Source organism: Lissotriton vulgaris, unplaced genomic scaffold (assembly GCF_964263255.1).
Source record: "Lissotriton vulgaris unplaced genomic scaffold, aLisVul1.2 SCAFFOLD_334, whole genome shotgun sequence".
In the NCBI taxonomy this organism is placed as follows: domain Eukaryota; kingdom Metazoa; phylum Chordata; class Amphibia; order Caudata; family Salamandridae; genus Lissotriton; species Lissotriton vulgaris.
Genome location: NW_028244801.1, coordinates 297,861 through 318,600, shown reverse-complemented (window position 1 = coordinate 318,600; position 20,740 = coordinate 297,861). Strand labels below are relative to the sequence as shown.

The 20,740-nt window shown below is 44.8% G+C and overlaps 1 protein-coding gene across 4 annotated transcripts in view; it reads left to right on the top strand.

Moving 5' to 3' along the window:
- LOC147666724 (nucleus accumbens-associated protein 2-like) overlaps positions 1–20,740 on the top strand; it is a 418,781-nt gene that overhangs the window by 346,234 nt on the left and 51,807 nt on the right. For all 4 annotated transcript variants that reach the window (XM_086948923.1, XM_086948925.1, XM_086948926.1 and 1 more), the window contains one exon: positions 13,359–13,532. In XM_086948923.1, the coding sequence (XP_086805049.1) occupies positions 13,359–13,532 (174 nt within the window). The remainder of the gene's footprint in view (positions 1–13,358; positions 13,533–20,740) is intronic.

Below are 20,740 nucleotides of genomic sequence, written 5' to 3'. Positions count from 1 at the left end.
CACTTACACGTAGTATATTATGGAACTTCATGGGTAAGCAAATGTCACATTTAAGCATGTAATAGCACTTCTGACCGCAGGAAAGGATATTTGAATGAGTAGATGTTTTGAAGTTACCCCCAGCAGCCCTTTGAGATCTGTGTTCCATGCATTGTATGAATGAAGTATCAGTCTGGAGGACCTCACACGGATTCTATTAATTTACTCCTTTAGAAATATTACCATGTGTGATGCTTTCCTTGATATCTAAGTTTTCAGTTTTGAAATGTGTTTTTAACTTTTTACTCTGGTCCATCTCAGTAACAGCAAGAGTAATCTTCCAGCTAGTGTTTAATTTGAGCCGGTGTTTTCCAGTGCTCAGCACTGGCACTTAATTGTCAACACCTGCACTTATTACAGTCCACCACATGGTGATGCCATTTGTCTAATTTAGAGACGAGCACAGTGCTTTACTATAGAATATATTTAACAATGATTAATACTTGCTGCCCAAACCATAGCGTTGGGCATCTGGAATAGTCCGTATTGTAGCACTTGTATGAATGTGATGGCTAGTAGTTGGTTTGGTACTGGCATTGGCAGGACTGACCAGGGCAACGGATGGTGCAAGCGACAGTGGCCTCCAGACGATGGCCCTGGAACTTAGTATTTTACAAATTGAGCACTACTTCTAGGTAAAATAGAAGTGCCTTCTAAAGTAGGCGCATGAGTTTGTGGATTTATTAGCATTTTATATACACAACTACTTCCCATAGTCCACTTTTGATAGTGAAATAATATGAAGAATTCTATTGCAAGTGGGCGCTCCTTCCGCTTGCTGCGGATATAATAATCACTACTGACCCAAAGTGTCTCCGCTCATCGGTCAAGAAATTTCAGTAAAGTGGAGTACCTGTGAGAGACTCCGGTAAATAACAGAGCATCATCATACAGGTGATACTCTGTGTACTTTTTGAAAATACTGCCTGTAATGTTTTAGTGGTGTAGGAAATGTGACATCACATGCACCTTAACCCCATTGCCAGGTTGTTTATTAAAATTCCAAGACTACCACACGGTAGTAAAAATGACTGGCAACTCACATGAACAAGCAGCTATTGAAGCTCGAAAAATCCGAAGATATTTTTACTTTAAAAAGATCAGTAGTCAGATTTGTTAAATTACAGATGGTATAAAGTATTCCATAGTGGTAAGGAGTGGTTGTATTTAAAGGTAGAAGCTGATGCTCCTAAGGAATTCCCATGTGAGATATTGCACCAATGTGAAATTTATTTTAGTGCTGTTTATTTTTTGACTAGTTTTAAAGTTAAAATAAAGTACAGAGGAGCAAAGCTCCTTAGTGAGCAGTGTTACGGTACTGTGCAAACTCAGACCGTACTTCACATGTTTCTTTAACCTCTAAAAGACTCAAAGGAAATACAGAAAAACATTGTGAGAAAATAAAATAAAGTTGCAGCGAGTTTTCACTAACTAATTTTAATATCTCCCAATTATCCTCTGCTTACTTTATCTGTTTTGTAAATCAAATTCAGATTGAATACTAAAATGATGAAAAGATAGCTTAAACTTAGTGGGCATTTTAAATCTCTCTTTTTCCTGGTAGTCCTTCGTTCCGGTGCGATCAAGGTGACTTCCGACTTCTTTGCTGGAGTCTGAGCCATTGTTTCTGTTTGGAGTTTCAGCCTCTACATTGCCTCAGTAATTTAATTTATATACGCAGTCAGCCTCGCAGTAAGTATTTTCTTTAATACTTTCTGCCTGTTTAAAAAAATAAAACCAGGCAAAACTCTTATCTATGACCTTGAGACCTGGGCATGCCTTCTTTCCTCGCTGGTGCCTGTTTTATTGCTTCCTTTTTCGCTCATGTGGAGCCTGCTTGTTGATTACTTTGTTGATAGACTTGATGTTGTTTCTTCTTCTGTCCCCAGAAGCTCATGCGAGCCTGCTTGTTTGTCTTTTTTGACATTCTTGGCTTATATATTTAGGCGTGGTCAATGTGGAAGAAGCTCCCGACTGTATTCCTTTGTAAATCTGGATCTATCTAAAAGCTTATCAAGCAGATGTTCTAGATTCAGAAGCCCATCAGGTTTCATTGATATGTAGTGTAACTTCAAGGTTTCACATTGGGCTGTAAAATACGCAAGGTCATGAATAGTTCTTCACAATGGCACCGTATTTTTGATCTTCTGCAGTGCAATGCGCGTTCCATCTACTTTGTCCTAAGCTGGTGATTAGCGTCTGGGGAAAAGTGGGGCTCTTCCCTCTGGTTAAACATGTTTTTAGTATCTCACCGCTGCTATAGTTTTTTAATGCATTGCTGCTAGTCAAGCCCAGCATTGTCTGTTTGCTGTTCCTTGTGACAGTCAATTGTGTAGCCTCATAGTATTTACAAACACTCGTGCTTTGCAATTGAAACCTGAAATACCTCTACCTCTGGTGCAAGCTACAGCTTTTACCTGAGTGGGGTCTTGTGTGACTGGGACTCTCCTGGGCTGAGCATGGAGCCTTCTCATTAAAGCAGAGGTCAAAAATCCCAATTGATACATACTTGGTACCTTCAAACTCCCATTAAAATTGTAATTTTGTATATAGTCTTGCTGAATTAAAGTTAATTTGGTACAAGGTGGTCCTGACTGAATGATATTGCTGAACAGATGTAACACTTTGCAACGTATGCATTGGAACGGTTGAACACTGTACCTTAAGACAAACGATAAGCGTAAAAACTTTTGAGCGTTATTTCAGCCAGGTAGTTCCTGTTTGTATAGAAAGATCTGGCATTTGTTCTTGGCCTTAGTGATGCGAACGAAAGGCGCTCACAGTAACTACTCTGAGGGCCAACAATGAAAGCCATTGTGTAGGAGAGGAAGAGGGGACGTTCGCCTAAGACTCTTGCCCACAATGCTTTGCAGACATTTTACTCGAGGCGGAAGCTAGTGATGCTAAAGCACATTCCACAGGAACGGATAAAGAAGTGTTAAAATGGCAGTGTTTGTGGGAGAGTCCAAGTAAATATTTTAGCAGCTTGAAATTTCAAAAGTTACAATTGGGGGTTTTCTTACATTGCTTGATGTGTAATAGCCCTTTAGTACTTACGCTCTATCCAATAACACCCGGGATGTAATGCACATTGTTTATTTATGCCATACGATCCCGAAGATAAATGCACTAGTATTTCTGTAAAATAGTCCTCGCCATCCCACTCATCTGCGCCCCCACCCCTGGTCACCCATGACTAAGGTTGGCAGCTCCTGGTACTGACCAGTAATGCAACAGTTTCAGATTCTGTCTCAATATCCTTGTACTTCCCTTTGTGGAATGTGGTTGCTTGCATAGTTACATTCTCCATCAGGCATTCCTCTGTCAAGGTCCCTTTGAGTGCTCAACCACAATTTACAGCAGAATAACTATCACGCCCCTTTCCGTTCGCGTTCAATATCAACGCCTGTCTCCAGGTGTGCCTAAGTAGAGAATCTGTGCTCAGATACCACTTCATGTATGGGTGAGTATTAACATTTTATTCACTTTTTTCCAAACGGATGTACTTGTTCATTTCCAGAATTGATCTGCTATAATGGGTGGATGGGGGTCTTGTCACCCGGCATAGTGTCGCTTCTTGCTGTCAATGGCCTTAAGAAGTTTATGACTGTAGTGTACCTTTGAAGTTCCAGACCTGTCTGAACCACCAGAAGTGCCCCTGCAGTGGCTACCCCAGTCCAGAAATTAATTCTTGGAATATTCTTTTTTTTTTTTTTTTACAATTTTCTTTCTTTGGAGGCACCCATGTCCTGAGGGCCAGGTCTCCTGCTTCGTTTCAGGCCAATTTTGTGTAGTCTCTGTAGACTTCTGAGCTGCATAAGCACGCATGTAGATCTTTGCAAAGCACGTAAAGGTTAATCCTGGAATTTACGAGATGGTTAAGGTTGCATTTTGTCAAAGTTTGGAACGATTATTCAGCAGCAGCGTGCTGTAGTATGCAGCATCTTTTTGCCAACTTCTGCCCTTCACCTCCTACTATGCCCACATATTGTACTGTATTGCAGCATTATTTTAGTGCTAACTACCCCTATGTGGTGTGCTGAAGCACTTGCCTACGTGAGTAGCATGCTACACCATGTGGGGTGCGGTTGGAAGGATGTTGTTTTTTGTTTTGATCCTGTGGCAAGTTTTGCCATGTCGTGCATGATGACCACCGAGGTTCGCTTATCGTGCTATGGGAGTCAGCACGGAGCAGTGTTTTGGATGATGAAGTGAACAGACAGACGAGCAGTTTCATGTTTTTCAATATGGTGTTAGTTTATCAGCTCTGCAGGTCCATTTATGATATTTCATAGGATATAGTCTGCTTAGCTCTAATTCACTGGATTGTCCAAATTGACATTTTGTTTGCAGTTGTGGTTTTGACCCGGCATGGTTGAGGGAGAGAGAAATGGAGAGATCTGTTGGTAATGGCATTTTTATTATTATCCCATAATCTGAGTGTCTATGTGAAGTGTAAAGAAGCAGTCCGATTGTATAGATGTTTGGGGCCTGCAAAGACTAGACTATATTAAGGTCCTCTAGAATTGTCCAGTAATGTGTGACTTATCTCTTCAGTTATTCCATGCCTGTTCATTTGGTGGTGATTGTTTTTTGGGCTGTACATTGCTGGTGATTGACAATCCGCATAGCAGATATGTCTTGTGTGAATGTAATAGGTATAAGTTAGTTTGGTGCTGACCATTGTGTATTGTGATTTTATTGTTCGTCATAACTGTTAGATCTGGATTTATATAGACATAAAATGCTACGGGGAACCACAGGTCAGCACAGCTTCTGCTGTCCTGCATATTGAAAGCAGTTTTCTGGTTCAGTTGTTTGTAATGCACGAGTTGTAGGCTCATGATTGTGCTTGAGGGTGTGTCTGTTTCCTGGACTCTGTTGTCAGGGTGCAGAGGTGCAGTTATCTGGGAAATAGCCAGGTTTTCAACTATCTTCAGAAGTATATATGCTCCTTGGTGCTTCTAATTCTGACTGATTGTGAGTTTCAAAACTTGGGGGTTTGTACTGGGAAAGCAGCGCCTCCAACGAATTTCCTATGGTTAATTGGTATGATAAATGATACAAGGCTGAAGCACTGTGTCCTATTTAGTTTTTGTTGCTTGGATTGAACTTGTAGGTGTAGCGGTCCTTTTGATTGGAGACTCTCTGGACAATGCAGAGTTCCTTGAACATACTTTTCTACCTATTGATAGAAGAGTATGGAGCAATTGCAGGACTGGGGTCATGCGTTCTCTTGGGTGGAGGTGGGGAGGAAGCCTTGCAGAAGCATTTTGGATTGGTTGTATTTTGCGTATACTGAATTTGGGCCTGCCAAGGTATAGGATGTTGGAATAGTCAAGCTTGAAGATTAGAAGTTTGAGGGTGGCTTGCAGATTGTTGGTATGCAAGGTCCGGGAAGATACAACAGTGTTTTCATTGAGTAGAAGGCACACTTCTAATTGTCTCTTGACGTCCAATGGCCTCTAGTTCCTTAGGCCTTATGGCGGTAGGCTGGTGATTTTGCCATTTGCCCAATACACCCTTTTGGTATTGAGCTTTAGATGGTTATTCATCATTCATGTGTTAAGAGCAAGCAGGAATCAATTGAGTTTTGAATAGTAGAGGTTTTTGGGGCGCTCCATTTTCAAAAGAATTTGGGTGTCCTCTGCATAGTTGTAACATGTGAGGTTGTATGATTTCATCAGATTTGCTAAAGGGATTCTGTAGAGTTGAGTAAACACTGCTTTTTCAACAATGTTTCCTAAGAATGATACATTTGATATGGGCCTGTAGTTTGATGGATCAAATGGGTCGAGGTTTCAATTTTTAAGGAGAGATCTGATGTAGAAGCGTTTGAGCTCAGGGGTGAATTACCCTAGTTCCTGGGACTTGTTGAGTTGGCATCCGACTAATCCTTCGCTCATCCTGTGCCGGAGATTATCTTTAAAGATTCTTGCCGCTGCTGGGTCTGATGGTGATCGTCCTGATGGTCTGGCGGCAGTGATATTGAGGACATTTTGACAGGGCATTGAAGCTATGCATTGATGGATGGGTATTGGTGTCTTTCTGTGGTGGTTGGGTCATGCATTGTTGTCCACATTTTCCATCAGGAAATTTTCAAATGTAATTTTTTTAGATCAATTCATTTGAGATTCTGTCACAGAAGTCTTGTGATCGTGGCGTTGCTGTGTTTAGCCACCCAGGATTGCGGAATTCTGTTGCAATTTTATGGAGTTCCTTGGAAGGTCAGTCGGCTTCAGTTATGCAAGTGGAGTACTGGTGTCTTTTTTTTAGGTTCTGATGGCTCTTTTGTAGGCTCTGTTATAGTGCTGTAGCATCTTTTTGTGTGTATAATATCCTGATTTTCTTCTTTTGCGTTGCAATATGTCTAGTTATATTTTCATTTATTTATGTTGCTATTAACCCATGTGGTGTTGCTTTTGTCGTCAACTTTGAATGCAGTTTTTGTTGGTATTTGTTTGTCCAGTACAGCAAAGCTCCAGTTGTAGAATGTGTTTGCCCTTTGGTCGCAGGTCAACACTCAGCATTCAAAATCTTTCATTTCTGTCCTAAAATGGTACTAATTCTGTATTTAGTATACCAGGCTATGTTGCTGATGCTGACAGAACGCTTATTGATGGGAAGGTGATCCCATGCGACACAGGACTATGCTGACGTGTATGATCGCCGCTACTCAGTTGACATTATTTATTATGCTAATAAAGCAGCACAATCTTCCAATGATGTAAGTTGACCTGCCTCCTATAAAATTCATAGTTTGCAATACTTTTTCCTTGATCAGCCCATGCCTGGGCTATTGATGTTCTCCAACATTTATCAAACTGTAAATGGAATTTGAGGCCTAAAATGCATGATCAGCCTATTTCTCATGTTGCTTGTAAGCCGAGAAGTCTGCGCATTCGAGCCCACTTGTGACACTCTTTAATCATGTTCCCACACCACCAGTGACGTTACAGATGGGATCCCAACCACCTAGAACAAAATGCAATAGCACTGCATGGGACAGTACCTCAGACTGCATGGGCTCACTGCAGGTTAAGATGGTGTCTCATCACCTTAAGCAGATAAAGGGTCTATTTGCAGGCTTTGTGTCATGTGGCAAAGAAAGTACAACTTATCATGATGTGTTCTTTCATGAGTACCCAAACTTGGTGCTTGAGGGACACAGATGCGGCAGTTTTTAAAATTGATCACTGCCTGTATTGGTATTAATTGTGCGTACATTTATCTGGTGTGGATATCCTGAGATTTTGGCTTTGCTCTGGCCCTCAATCCATATAATTTCTATCACTGTTTAGGTTAATCTTTTTTACTAGAAAGTTTCTTCAGTGCCTACCTTGCACAATGAGGCAATGAAAGCATTAGACTATTGGTGTGCATGTCACAGGTATTTACTGGCATTCAAGGAACCCATTTGCTCTACTTGGTTTTGTACTAGTCTATAAGGAAAGCCAGGGTGTTTATATGCTACATCACTCTGTGTACTGCCAATGAAAGGCCCAGATTATCAAATTTGTACAAGACTGATTTGCACCAAGCTGCATTCCTTTTATGGAAAGAAAGAATAATTGCCTTACAACTGCTGACCTATATCATTTGTCTTATTAAACAGAAAATTTAGTATCAAAATCATTTTACTCCTTTGAAAATCTCCGAGTGTGTTTTCAGTAGACTTAAAAAACCATTTTTTAAAATTAAAGGCATCCCAGTTTAAGTCTGTTGATATTGTGTGTTTGCACAAGCGGTAGGTACTACGTTATTTAGTTCCTCATGTACATGTTTTAGGTCTGGTTCGACAGTACAGCTGTCGCCAAATCATATGTGGGCAACAGAAAAAATATTTCCTAGGTGTTACTGAGAGGGGCTTATGCTCCGCCCACAAATTGATTTTCTTGATTAAATTATTCTGAAGTGGGCAGAAGGTGTGTGTTTCCACTGAAAAAGAATGCTTGTGCTGCACTTCATGCCTTGTGGGAAAGCTTATGCAGGACTGAGGTGGTGATGGTGGTAGACCAATTATCAAGTCAATATGCATGATTATTAAAATATATGAAAAAAGCAGCAGGCCTGATGTATATCTGTTACTTTTTGTGAGTGTGTAGCACATGGGATCTTGGACCCCAGCGCTAGGACAATTCATGGCGGCTGCTGGGCGATGAAAGTGCAGTCCACTATCCGATGACACCCACCTGATCCTCTCCCTCACCAACAAACCCACAACCGCCAGAACCAACTTCCACAGTGGAATGAAGACCGTTGCTACCTGGATGAAAGACAGCTGCCTGAAGCTCAACTCGTTGCAAGACTGACATACTCATCCTGGGTCCCACCCCTTCAGCTTCGGACGACTCCTGGTGGCCAGCTGCTCTGGGACCCCCCCAACCTGATGGACCACGCATGCAACCTTGGTATCATACTGGACTCATCACTCACCATGAACAGCCAAATTAACGCAGTTTCCTCGGCCTGCTTCTTCATACACCGCCTGCTTTCAAAGACATTCAGATGGATCCCCCACAGAATCCAGAAAGATGGTCACCCATGCACTTAACACAAGCCGAGTCAACTTCGGCAATGCACTCTACGCCGGCTTCACCCAGAAACAGCTCAAGAAACTAGAGAATGTCAAAAACACAGCAGCCAGACTGGTACTCGACATCTCCCGCCGCAGTCACGTCACTGAACACCTCCGACAACTCCACTGGCTCCCAGTCAACAATAGAATCACTTCCAAGCTTCTCACTCATCCCTACAAAGCTCTAACCACAGCCTCACTTTCCACGCACCTACCGGACAACTCCAATCCTTCCAACTCGCCCTTGCCTCCGTCCCTAGGATCAACAAGACCAGAACCGAAGGATGCTCGTTCTCCTACCTCGCAGACAAGACCTGGAACACCCTGCCCTGCAGGCTATCCACCTTGCTGACCCAATTCAGGAAGGACCTCAAGACCTGGCCCTTTGAAGGATCCTCCACCCAGTACTACCAGCAGCCCCCCACCCCCGAGTGCCTTGAGACACTTACGGGTGAGTAACACACTATACAAATCCCTGATTGAGTATTTATAAAGTAGCAATGCACTTTACAAGCTTCATTATCATTATTATATATTATAAAAAGCACATGTTCAAGCCAATGGGCATTTAAGAGTGGTTTGCTATCTCTGTACTAAAGCCTGCAGAGGTATTGTTTGCATAGAATCTCACAGATTACCATAAGGCAATGGTTTTGGTGTTTGACACCTTATCTTACAAGGTATGTCTATTGCAGACTTGCACTGTGATAATCCTTGTTTTTCCCTCTTAAGAGAGATCATATGTTCCAAATTACAGTTGGTAACGTAAAATATTTATAATTCTATAAGGGTACGCCTGATGGTTGCCTTGTGGTAAAGCTTATGCTCAATAGGGGACGAGCCAACAAGAAGGGCTTAAGCCTGATGATTGTTTTATCGGGAAAACTTATTTCAGATGTGTTAGACCTGTCAGCCCTAGGGTGGTCTTTCCCTGTCATTTTTTTGCCCTTGCCTCATTTTTCCCACCTTCTTTTTGTTGGCCCATAGGTCTTCGGGCACCTTTTCATAGCTAATCTGTGTTAGGGTGCAGGTGCTCTCTACTTCAAACATGGCTGCCACTAGCTCCTGCTACTGCAGCGTGGTCTTTTAGTGTAGCACCCTAGTTGTCAGGAGCAGGCTGGACCCCCATACAATGTTGCAATACCAGCCACCCAGCCCCTGTCCATAGGTAGAGTGGGGAAGCTCCTGGAACCTTCCAGAACATAGGCGGAGTTAGGTTTTCCCGCCTTAGAGAGTGGTCACCTGACCTGGGCATATATAAGCAAGGGAGGGAACTTTTTCTAGACAGTTGGGGCATCACTGACCTGGGGAACCCACGCAGGAGTTTTAGGCGGTAGGGCCTAGTTAGGAACCTATGCTACTGGGAGTGACAGGATTTAGGTGCTGCCTCTTAAGCGGGGTGAGGTGTCCTAAGCTAGCCCCCTGATCTGGCCCAGTGGTAGGGAACCCCAGGGTCCATCTGCAGTGACTGAGGAGAAACTCTACAGGCCTTCAACTCAACCCCCCCCATCCCCCCTCAGCAACTTCAAGTAACCAACATCTAAGGGCACAGAACCATCCAAGCTCCAAGAAAACTGCTTTCCTGTGACCAGAGACTCATGGGCGATCGACCAGGTACTGGACTGTGCTGCCCTGCGCACTCACTGCCCTCATCTGGGCCCATCTGGCCCCTACCTGTCTCCCCTGACTGAACTGTGGGCAGTCCCTACTAAACTGTGTGAAGAGCGTGATCTAATGCCCCCTGTCCAGCGCTGCAGTTGGGATTGCCTGTACGGGATAGCGCTATCACCCTGAGCTCTGCTGTGCCACAGGGAGCGCCCCACCTCGAGTGCCTCGAGCGCTTCCTGGCGCTGTTCTGACCCACACGCTTCATTGGCTGCGTATTTGCCCCGGGTGGTCTGGGACTGAAGTGCACAGCGCAGGTTGACTCACCGCCACGGCCCGGAGCCGTCTGCGCCCTCCTGAGGCGTCGAGGAATCTCCTCCGAGGTCGCGGGAACTCCCCCTCAGCGGCCCCCGTATGCCAGGAGAGGGCCGCCGGAAACCCTGAGAGGCCGCGCTGGGCCGGAAATCATCCTCCTTCGACTGCCCCGGCGCCCCGTTGGAGGGTCGCGTCATTGATCCCCCCTCGGCGGCCCCCGGTGTCAGGAGAGGGCCGTCGCATCGTCGCCACCAGGCCACACTGGGCCCGAAGCCTCCCTGGGCCCGCACCACGTGACGGGAGCGCCGCCGCGTCATCGGCTGCGCCCCCGCCCAGGACATGCACCCATTGTCTCAGCGAGGCCGGCACCCGGGGGAAGCTCTGGGGAAGTCCACAAGAGCCCCCTCCGCTTGGCCCCACACGCCGTGCCTGGCCCTCTGCGGGCCCCAAGCCCCGAATGCTCGACCCGCCTCGCCCTCGGCGCTGGTGCCCTGAAGCTGTACCTGCACCGCGTCGGGCCGAGTGAGGCTCCGGGAGAGTTGGAACCCCTCTCCTTCGCCTGGTGACTGCGCAAGGGCCCCGGAGGGCCGAAAATACAAGGTAACCCCCGGGGAGGAGGGCGGTAGGCCGGGTAAGGCCCGAGGTCGCCCCTCCCCCCGGGTGAACTGTGACTGGACCCCATTGTCCCGCCCCCCCCCCCCCCCCTCCCCGAGTGTGCCTCGAGAGTTTGGAGGCTTGGGGGACAGACACTTACCCCTATGTTGAATTGCCACATTGCCAGTTTCTGGCCTGTAGGGCTTCTGTTTAGACCATATTTACAAGCCTGTTAATTGAAATGGGGATTTGCACTGTCTTGAATTCCCTTGCAGGGGCGGGCTTCAAGGAATCCTGAAAGGAACAAACTGCGATATTTATTGATTCATTCTAATGGCATTCTGATGATATGATGCTGGGTCGCAAAACGATCAGTATTCACAAGAAGAAATGCTTGTGGCTGTGTTCTTTGAAGTTATCTGTTGTACTCAAAGTACTTGATGAAATGTTTTATCACTTTCTATGAAGTGCAATTTAGAAGGCGTCCATGAGAGGTTTAATGTGGTACTTTACTGCAATACATTGGTCGCTTCTTGTAGGATCCTCCAGGTTTATGAAAGTACCCTCTTTGCCTGCTGAAGAGTATGATGCGACAGGCTGTGTTATTTAATGTTTCACTGCTCAGATGAGCTGGTTATTACTTTAATGACAAGTCTTACTGAAACTGCCTAATGAAATGCTTAAATGAAATACTAATGATTAGCTAAATGCATTACTTGCTTGATCCAAAGTCTATATAAAAGAACTTGATTTACAAATACAACTACTGGTGTGGTCTGCATTATTGCGCCCACTGTGTGTCTCATTGGATGAGTGTGTTAAGTAGCTGCTTTACACGCAAGCCCCTGGCTGCCTTCCTGCTCGAGCCATGCTACCCCTCGGAGAGCTGGTGGTCCCAGTTCTTACAAGATGCCACTGGTGTGATCTGTGTATTATGAAAAATTATGACCAAGGCAGCAGGTCTGATTTATTAAGACCCACTCCTGTTAAAGATTGTAGGCCTTTAAGGTTTGTTTGTTATTGCAATCTGTTAAAGCCTACAGACACATATTTTGTTACTTGAAATCTGATTCCTTCTCGATTTTGTTGGCAAGTACCCCTTTTGACAAAGCCTAGGGGTAGAAGATTTGTACTGTAAAATTTCTTGCTAGAATCTCTTCAGAAGACCTGACCGGATTAGGTGTCTGCCAGGAAAGTAAAAAATCTGCAACATATACATGCAACTACTTAAACTTCTACTTGAATAGAGAATATTTTGATCAGCCCTCTTCTGCCATTGGTCTGTATAAGTATCACTTACATTCTGCTTCCATCTGTGAGAGGATACAGCTTGGGCAAATGGGTCATTCTCTCTCTTACCATGTGAGTGACAGCATTTGTCCTATCACAATCACGTTTGCCTGCAAATGAGGTGCTTCAGTAGCAGGGCTGTTGGGCCAGTCTGTCAGTTTTTCATTTTCTCTTTTTAGAAGTTCCACTTCATTTCATTTCTTATCCACTTTATATTTTCATTTTAGAGCATGCTGCAGCTCCCCTGATGGGCTGCTTTCCTGTCTCTTATTTCATCTTCTGTTCGTCACATTGTATGTGGCTGCTGCCTCCAAATTAGGCGACCAACATAGATTGGTATTGTCAATAGTATATCTTTATTTTACCATACCTAGACATTGCTTTTAAACCTGTGGGTTATTCTGGAACTTAAAAAGATTCATACTTTAAATACAATACCATTATCTGCTACTGTGTATAATTGGATTTGTGATTGGAATATATACCCCCTATGTATATGTTGTTGAGTGAGTGTTGTATAAGTGAATGAATGCAATAGTGAGTCAGTGAGGCAGCTACATCAGTGCCAGAATGAGTTAAAGGGTACATTTATGATGATTTATTGGCTGCCTAAAGCCATCAATGACTGAAGAGGCCCTTTCATGTATAATCCAGGCCTATTACCATTGATGGTTTAGTTAAATAACTCCACTTTTGTTCCTACTGCAGGCTTATGAGCTGTGAAGGTTGAGGTCTATGTGTCATGGGATTCCCTTGTGCCTTACCTGCACAATACATTTCAATGTTCCGAGGAACTTGTAAACATGCTTCTCTTGGGTAGCACAACTTTGTGTTGCTTCTCTTTTCTATCTAAAGTCTTCAGGAGTCGCTTCCCTTTAAGCGACGCGTGCCACTGAAGCGAGCCCCCTCTCACAACCTTCTTTCGTTCTCTCTCCAGTTGTTCAAGAGAAGCCAGACCCAATTCCAGGATCCATGGAGAGTCGTTCCTGCGTGTTGATTCGGCGGGACTTGGTGGCACTACCTGCAAGTCTCATCAGTCAGATTGGCTACCGGTGTCACCCCAAGCTCTACTCCGAGGGGGACCCCGGCGAGAAGCTGGAGCTTGTTGCAGGTACCAGTAAGGGTTTATTCACAATGTTAATTTTACTGTTACTTTTTACTAACTATAATTGTTTTAAATAATTAACCCGTTTAGAGCGTCGAACGTTTGTTCAAATAACGGGTGGGGCCGCGTCGGCCAACGGACGTGCGCAGCACTACCAAGGTAGTACACGCGACGACCGCTGGCCGACGGCAGCGCTTAAGGGGTTAAAATGCGATAGTTTGTTTTTATCAGGCACATTGTTAATGTTAATTAGCACATGATTAGCTCAAAGAGTCCTTGGCCAAAGTCCCACCCACTGAGGACCCGCCTATCCCATACAGGCCACAATTTGTTACGGTCAAAAGCAAAACGTAAACAAATATTCTCAGACTTCAACCAAGCCAGTGTGGCAAAGCTCAAACCCTATTGCGTCCTAGTGTCAGACCTATCGGATATTATTGCATGGCGCAAGTTATAACTGGGTCAAAAATGAAACTGAGTAAACATACCCAAATATAAAACCAAGTAAGTTGTGAATGTTACCTTGGGCAAAGCCCAGAAAGTGTTTTTCTGTAATGTTTCACTCACTCCCTGGCAGTTCTATTTTCAGCTCCTACCACATATACGAACCAATCCAAAAGTGAGGTGCCTTTCCAGAACCAATTATAAACCTATTTTAGTGAAATTTGATTGAAAACCACTACAATAGTTTCTCATCTACTAAGATGTGCCACTCAATATTATGTTCACAAATTACTGTATATGAGTAATTAAGAATAGGAATGAGATTAATCATGCTTGAAGAGGAGTATGAGCAACAAAAGAGCAGCATGGTGTTCACCACAAGAGATTCCCTGGAAAACAACTAATGCTGGGCGTAGCTAATGTTTCTCAAGACTTAGTAGTGGGAACAGTGGCAAACATAAACAGCAGTCCACAGTGAAGATTCAGCTGTCGGTCTCACCGCCATCATGTGCATTTCACAACGTTAAAGATTTTTTCACACTTACAATACACAATGTCAAGAATTGCATCTATACCAGTTATTCATGAATGGAATCCAACTTTTCTGTGACAAAAATGTATGACACCACAATACAAATACCCAAAGTGCTGTCCTACATTAGCATATAATAAGTATGTAATAGAGGATATTACATCATGACAATAATAAACGGACTAGTCAGGTCTTCATTAATTCTTGCTGCTTTCAAAATAGCAATTTATTGTGCAATGAGTATGGTCATTCACTTTCACCCTTTCAACTCAAACTACTGCAAAAACTCGAACACACCCATTAACATACCCACTCAGTCTCACTCGCCTTAACTTCCATTTTACAAACCTACACATACCCATCAACCGGCTCACTAAGTCTCATTCACGTCTACTTCCCTCCTTACAAATGCTTACACAAACTTCAGCATACCCACTTTGTCTAATTCACCTTTACGTTACACATTACAAACTCCTACCCATCAGTCTACTCACTCTGTGTCATTCACCTCTGCTTTCCACCATTCAAGGGTAATTGCTTGGGCAGTAGTTAAGGTTTAAGTGATATCTTAACTGTGGAATTTTTTGTCCCCTTCAGTCCACTGCTCTCGCTCAGTCACACCCAATATTAACCCATTTATTGTCCTCTCAGTGTAACATGCTCTAAGGAATTGTGGTGGGTTTTCAGTCTGTTCCTCCCCCAAGTGCAAACATATGCTCCATTTGTCTCTCCTCTAAAGTGAAAATATGTTGCACTCCAATGAACTATTTTCAGATGTCAGCAAACAAAGATGCATTATAGAATTCCTTCTTATCATGCTAAAGCTTTGGGCAGTAGAACTGTGTATGCCTCTCTTAATTAGATAGTCCCTTTTAACTAAGGCAGGAACAAGATTAGTAAAATTAAGCAAAAGCATGAACCATTACCAGGTAGCCCAGTTAGACCACAGTGTGGCTAACCCCTCCAGAGTTGACTTTTCTCGAATTCCGCAAGAAACATATCCTGGAGGGGCATTGTGCTCAGAGACTGCCATAGATAGAAGGTATCTATGGCACTTCAGGAAACAAGGAAGGAGTGCATAAGAGGTCATTAGGTTCTTTCCTCTACCTTCTGTCATAACATTGTCCTGAATTTTACAGCCTTTCCCCTTACCCTTGAATGTCTGAACTTATAGGTTTTCTTAGCAGTGTGATTGTAGTGGGCACAGTATTAAACCTGTCCATGACAGCTTAGTTGGGGGTTTGACTATATATATATATATATATGTCATGGGGACCTTTTCTATTGCCTACAACAGTAAAGCAATATGGATGTTTTTCTGGTGTCTTCGGTCCCTTGTGCCAGGCTTGATTTAAAACCAAATCACAGGTGATGTCGCCCTCAGCTGAGCTTCTATTCCATCTTTTTGTGTCACATTTTGGGTTAAATTCCCTGGCAGTGCCAGTGTCAAAATCTGAAAATATTTCTCATTTGCAGCCCATGAGGAATGTTTGATCTGGTGCTACTTTAAGACGCATGATTCAACAGACTATGCTATTTAAATGCCTTACTTCTAATTACATGTTCGGGATTGAGCACAGAGCCATATGCATAATCTAATGTTTCATATGTATTTTTTGGACTTTAGCTTTGAAGGGATGTCCTCTTTTGAGCTGAGCTTTTTCTTTTATCATAGTAATTCCTATGCCAAGCCATAAAACGTCAGAGGTATAGCTAACGTTTGTAGCCAATCCTGTATTTCAAGTTATTACCAGGCCCTCAATTTTCTGAAATTTATAGTCTGATTTTGTCGCATAATGCATTGCTGCTTTTTTGTGGCTTTGTATCACAAAACATTGATATTGTTTGCTAAAGTGTCTCAATCAATCAATCAATCAATCAATCAATCATTGAATTTATATAGCGCACTACTTACCCAGAGGGTCTCCAGGCGCTGGGGGGGGGGGGGGGAGATTTGACTACTGCTCGAACAACCAGGTCTTGAGTTGCTTCCTGAAGGCGAGGTGGTCCTGGGTCAGGCGGAGGTGGGTGGGGAGGGAGTTCCAAGTCTTGGCGGCGAGGTAGGAGAAGGACCGCCCCCCTGTGGTGGTTCTACGGATGCGGGGGACGGCGGCGAGGGCGTGGCTGGTCGAATGAAGCTGGCGTTTGGGAGCGTAGAAGTTGAGGCGGCTGTTGAGGTATCCTGGGCCTTGGCTGTGTAGGGCTTTGTGTGCGTGGGTGAGGAGACGGAAGGTGATTCTCTTGTTGACCGGGAGCCAGTGCAGATCTCTCAGGTGTCCGGAGATGTGGCTGCGACGGGGGATGTCCAGGATGAGTCGTGCTGAGGCGTTCTGGATCCGCTGGAGTCTCTTCTGGAGTTTGGCGGTGGTTCCGGCGTAGAGGGTGTTGCCGTAGTCCAGACGGCTGGTGACGAGGGCCTGGGGAACTGTCTTCCTGGTCTCGGTGGGGATCCACCGGAAGATCTTGCGTAGCATGCGCAGGATGTTGAAGCACGACGAGGAGACGGCGTTGACTTGTCTGGTCATGGAGAGGGAGGAGTCCAGGATGAAGCCCAGGTTGCGTGCGTGGTCTGTTGGTTTGGGTGCGCTGCCTAGGGCGGGGGGCCACCAGGAGTCGTCCCACGCAGCGGGTGAGGATCCCAGGATGAGGACTTCCGTTTTGTCTGAGTTCAGTTTCAGGCGGCTGTTCTTCATCCATTCGGCTACCTCTTTCATCCCTTCGTGAAGGTTGGCTCTGGCGGTGGTGGGGTCGTTGGTAAGGGAGAGGATCAGCTGGGTGTCGTCGGCGTAGGAGATGATGTTGAGGTTGTGCTGGCGTGCGATGTCTGTGAGTGGGCTCATGTAGATGTTGAAGAGGGTTGGGCTGAGCGAGGAGCCTTGAGGGACGCCGCAGATGACTTCGGTGGCTTCAGATCTGAACGGGGGGAGGCGGACTCTCTGTGTCCTCCCGGCGAGGAAGGAGATGATCCACTCCAGTGCCTTTTCCTGGACTCCGACGTTGCTGAGGCGTTGTACTAGGGTACGATGGCAGACAGTGTCGAAGGCCGCGGAGAGGTCGAGGAGGATGAGGGCTGCTGTTTCTCCGTTGTCGAGCAGCGCTCTGATGTCATCGGTGACTGCGATCAGGTACCATGTGTTTGAATCTACCAAACCTATGACTAGCTAGGACGAAGGATCTTTAAAATGTTTTTTGCATGATAATTTGGGATCCTATTTTTGGATCTAGCTTGTGGATCCCAGCTAATTCCCTCGCCTAATGCAGAGGATCGACAGGCCATTAAGATTGGGGGTCGTCGTCCTCAATCCTTAGATCCTTTATTTGCTCAACTGCATACTGCTCCTTTCCTCTGTGCTTCTCCAAAACCTGTATCAGCAGCAAATGTATTTCAGTATCATGGTACTGGAAGGTCCTAATGCTGTTTATGAACCATGCAAGGAACACCATAGCAATTATCATTATGCACTTATGCACTCTGACTGCACATCTTCAGCAGTGCCCGGCAAATATTCCGCTTGACTCTACACAGTTCCTTCACACCTTGTGCTGCACTGCCTAAGAAGTGTGGCTCAATGGTTAGAGGCGGCAGACCCGGAAGCTGAGGTCGGCCCGGGACCAGGGTTCGATTCCCAACGCGGCAGGGTCTTGGGTCAAAATGTCCGCGGGCCTGATAATTCTTGCCTCGGTGCCTAGTCTAATCATGGGTCCCACTCTGCAACTCTAAGCAATAGCTTGCTTAATCTTCACAACGGCCCCTTCAACGCCGGGGATGCCTGGTCTCACCTTGGGGGTGCCCAGAAGGGACCATCTCACAGGGAAAGCCAGGACGGGTTCCCCAGTGGTATACAGCGCTGGGACACCCACGGTGTGGGCAGCTGTGCGCTTTACAAATAAACAACATTTACATTTATTTACATTTAAGCAATGTCCATCCTCAACATTGTGCAGTTATCTCTGAGCACCCTCAGTAATGCGTATTTATAGATGTTTTTTTATGCATCCTTTGCCATGCCCTATGCACACCAAGCCATGGAAACCTTCTGCACATTCCCAAGTGCCATCTGTATCTTGGCAGCTCTCTGCACCCTCATCGATACTCGGAGCCCGCATCCATGCTACGTACCTGCTCTGATCCTTCTCCGCAGAGAGAAGGAATCTGGATACATATTGCAGAGTGTAGCAGTGCAAGGGAGAACCTATGAAGAAGGAAAAGCAATAGCCCGAAGCTTTGTTGAAAGCTCTACGCTGCTACTTCCGCCCAGTGTTTGTGAGCACATCATGATTACTGACTGCTTGACACACTGCAAACTGCAAATTTCTCCCGTATAACGAATCAAGTAATGGACCGTTGCAAGGATTTGTGAGCAGTACACACCACAGATTTTCTTACCCAAGTTGGACGATGCAATGTTCTTTCTGTCAACCAAGGTAGATATTTAAATACTTTATTGCATGATTAATTTAAACCATATCTCTTTATCAACACAAATTGAAAGTATACGTATCCTGCTGGGCTTCCTAAAAGAGGTGCAGCAGGGAGCCCAACTCACAAACAAGGAGTCCTGAGCTCCAAGGCTACTACTTATTTCAAGCCCTGCCTAGATCTACATTAGTTAAACTAGTAGTAAACCTCAGGGAAACAGTACTTCCTGCTTTTTAGGATTCGTCTGCACAGAGCATGCGCTGTGCTTGTGAAATCTATTGTATTCAATATAAGTCTTAAAAAGGGCTTACTTCCATCCCCCTTGCTTTTCATTGGTCCCTGTGCTTGCCCCTTACTTTTCCTCCATTTCTATTGGTTGCATCATACTGTTTCCTGTTCTTTGTGTCGTTCCTCCTGAGCTTTTCTTGGCATTGTCCCATAACCCGAAGTACTGTTTCCATCCGCTTTTGGGTCACTTTTTTTTAATGTTTTGTAAACAAGTGCAGTGCTTGTTTACAAAATGCCCCTTGAACGCAGTGCTTGTCTACCTAATCATTCTCACCCTGGCTGCACGCATTTCAAGCCTGCTTGCCGGCTCAGGTTTTTTTGTTTTTGGTTGACCGAAGAGGCAAGCAAGGAGCAGTGACATCATCTCCCCTGCAGAGCACTTGTGCTGTGCTTGTCTTCTTTTACCTGCACACTGGCAGATCTGTGCCAAGAACACCAATACTTTCAGCCAATCAGCCCCTTGGAATTCTATGCAAATGAGTAGGATTTGTTGAGGTGATGACAATGGTCCTATCTTAGGCTGCCTTATAAATTACGAGCCCCGCCTGCTCGCAGATGGCAAATAGAATATGTTCAGTCATGGGATTGGTTCTCATGGGATCATCCATTTTAAAAAAGCAAAAACGGACAAAGAATGCTGGGCTGAATCTATGGACTGCTCACGTAAGTAGCTGCTTGGTTCCCCCTTTAGACATGTTATTTTATTATGATCACTTATTGTACTTCTCAGTCTAAATGCAGTTAAGATCACAATACAGACAAATCAGTTACTCAAAAGGAGTACTATTATTGCAAGCCATTTCAAGCATTGCTCATTTATACATTCGTCACCAAAAAGTTTACACATGCGTCTGATGGCAAAAGCGAAACCACCAGTTCCCTCATTCTTACTGCTTTTGACATTCACAGGTGTGCCTCAATCTCTTTGTCTCTCGCCAACATCTGGCTGCACACATTTACAGCGTGATTTTAAATTTTGTAAATCTCAGCCTGTTAACACACATTTTTAGTTGTTGCAGCTACTCTTTTGTTTTTAATCAAGGTCTGTTTTTTTAGTCCCTATATTTTTGTAGCTGTGCTGTTTCAGAACGTAATTCCTTTTTATTGAACCATCGCTGTGCTGTTTTTTCACTCTCTCCATGGTGTCAAACTTCCTGCACCTCCCAAGCATCCCCTCCTACCCCCCTCGCCCCACCCCGCCCCCCAATTGGAAAATCTCCGCCCCCCCCCCCCCCCTTCCCTTTCACATAGCGCAAACTAGACCCGAAGGCAAACTGGTGCAGCCCTGTCCAGATACTGTATACTGAAAATACATGTTTTTACCTTTACAAACATGTTTGTTAATCTGCACAAGGAATCCCAGTAAGTTCTTATTGATTTGTTAAAGGCGCTTGCATCACACCGGACCAATATTTAACACTCTAGGTGAGTTGATCCTTGAACGCAAGCCATCAGCTGCTTAGTGGTTACATGTCAGCACTGTGATTTGCCTTTTATTTTACACCTTCTGTCCCGGAGTTGGCTCAATGG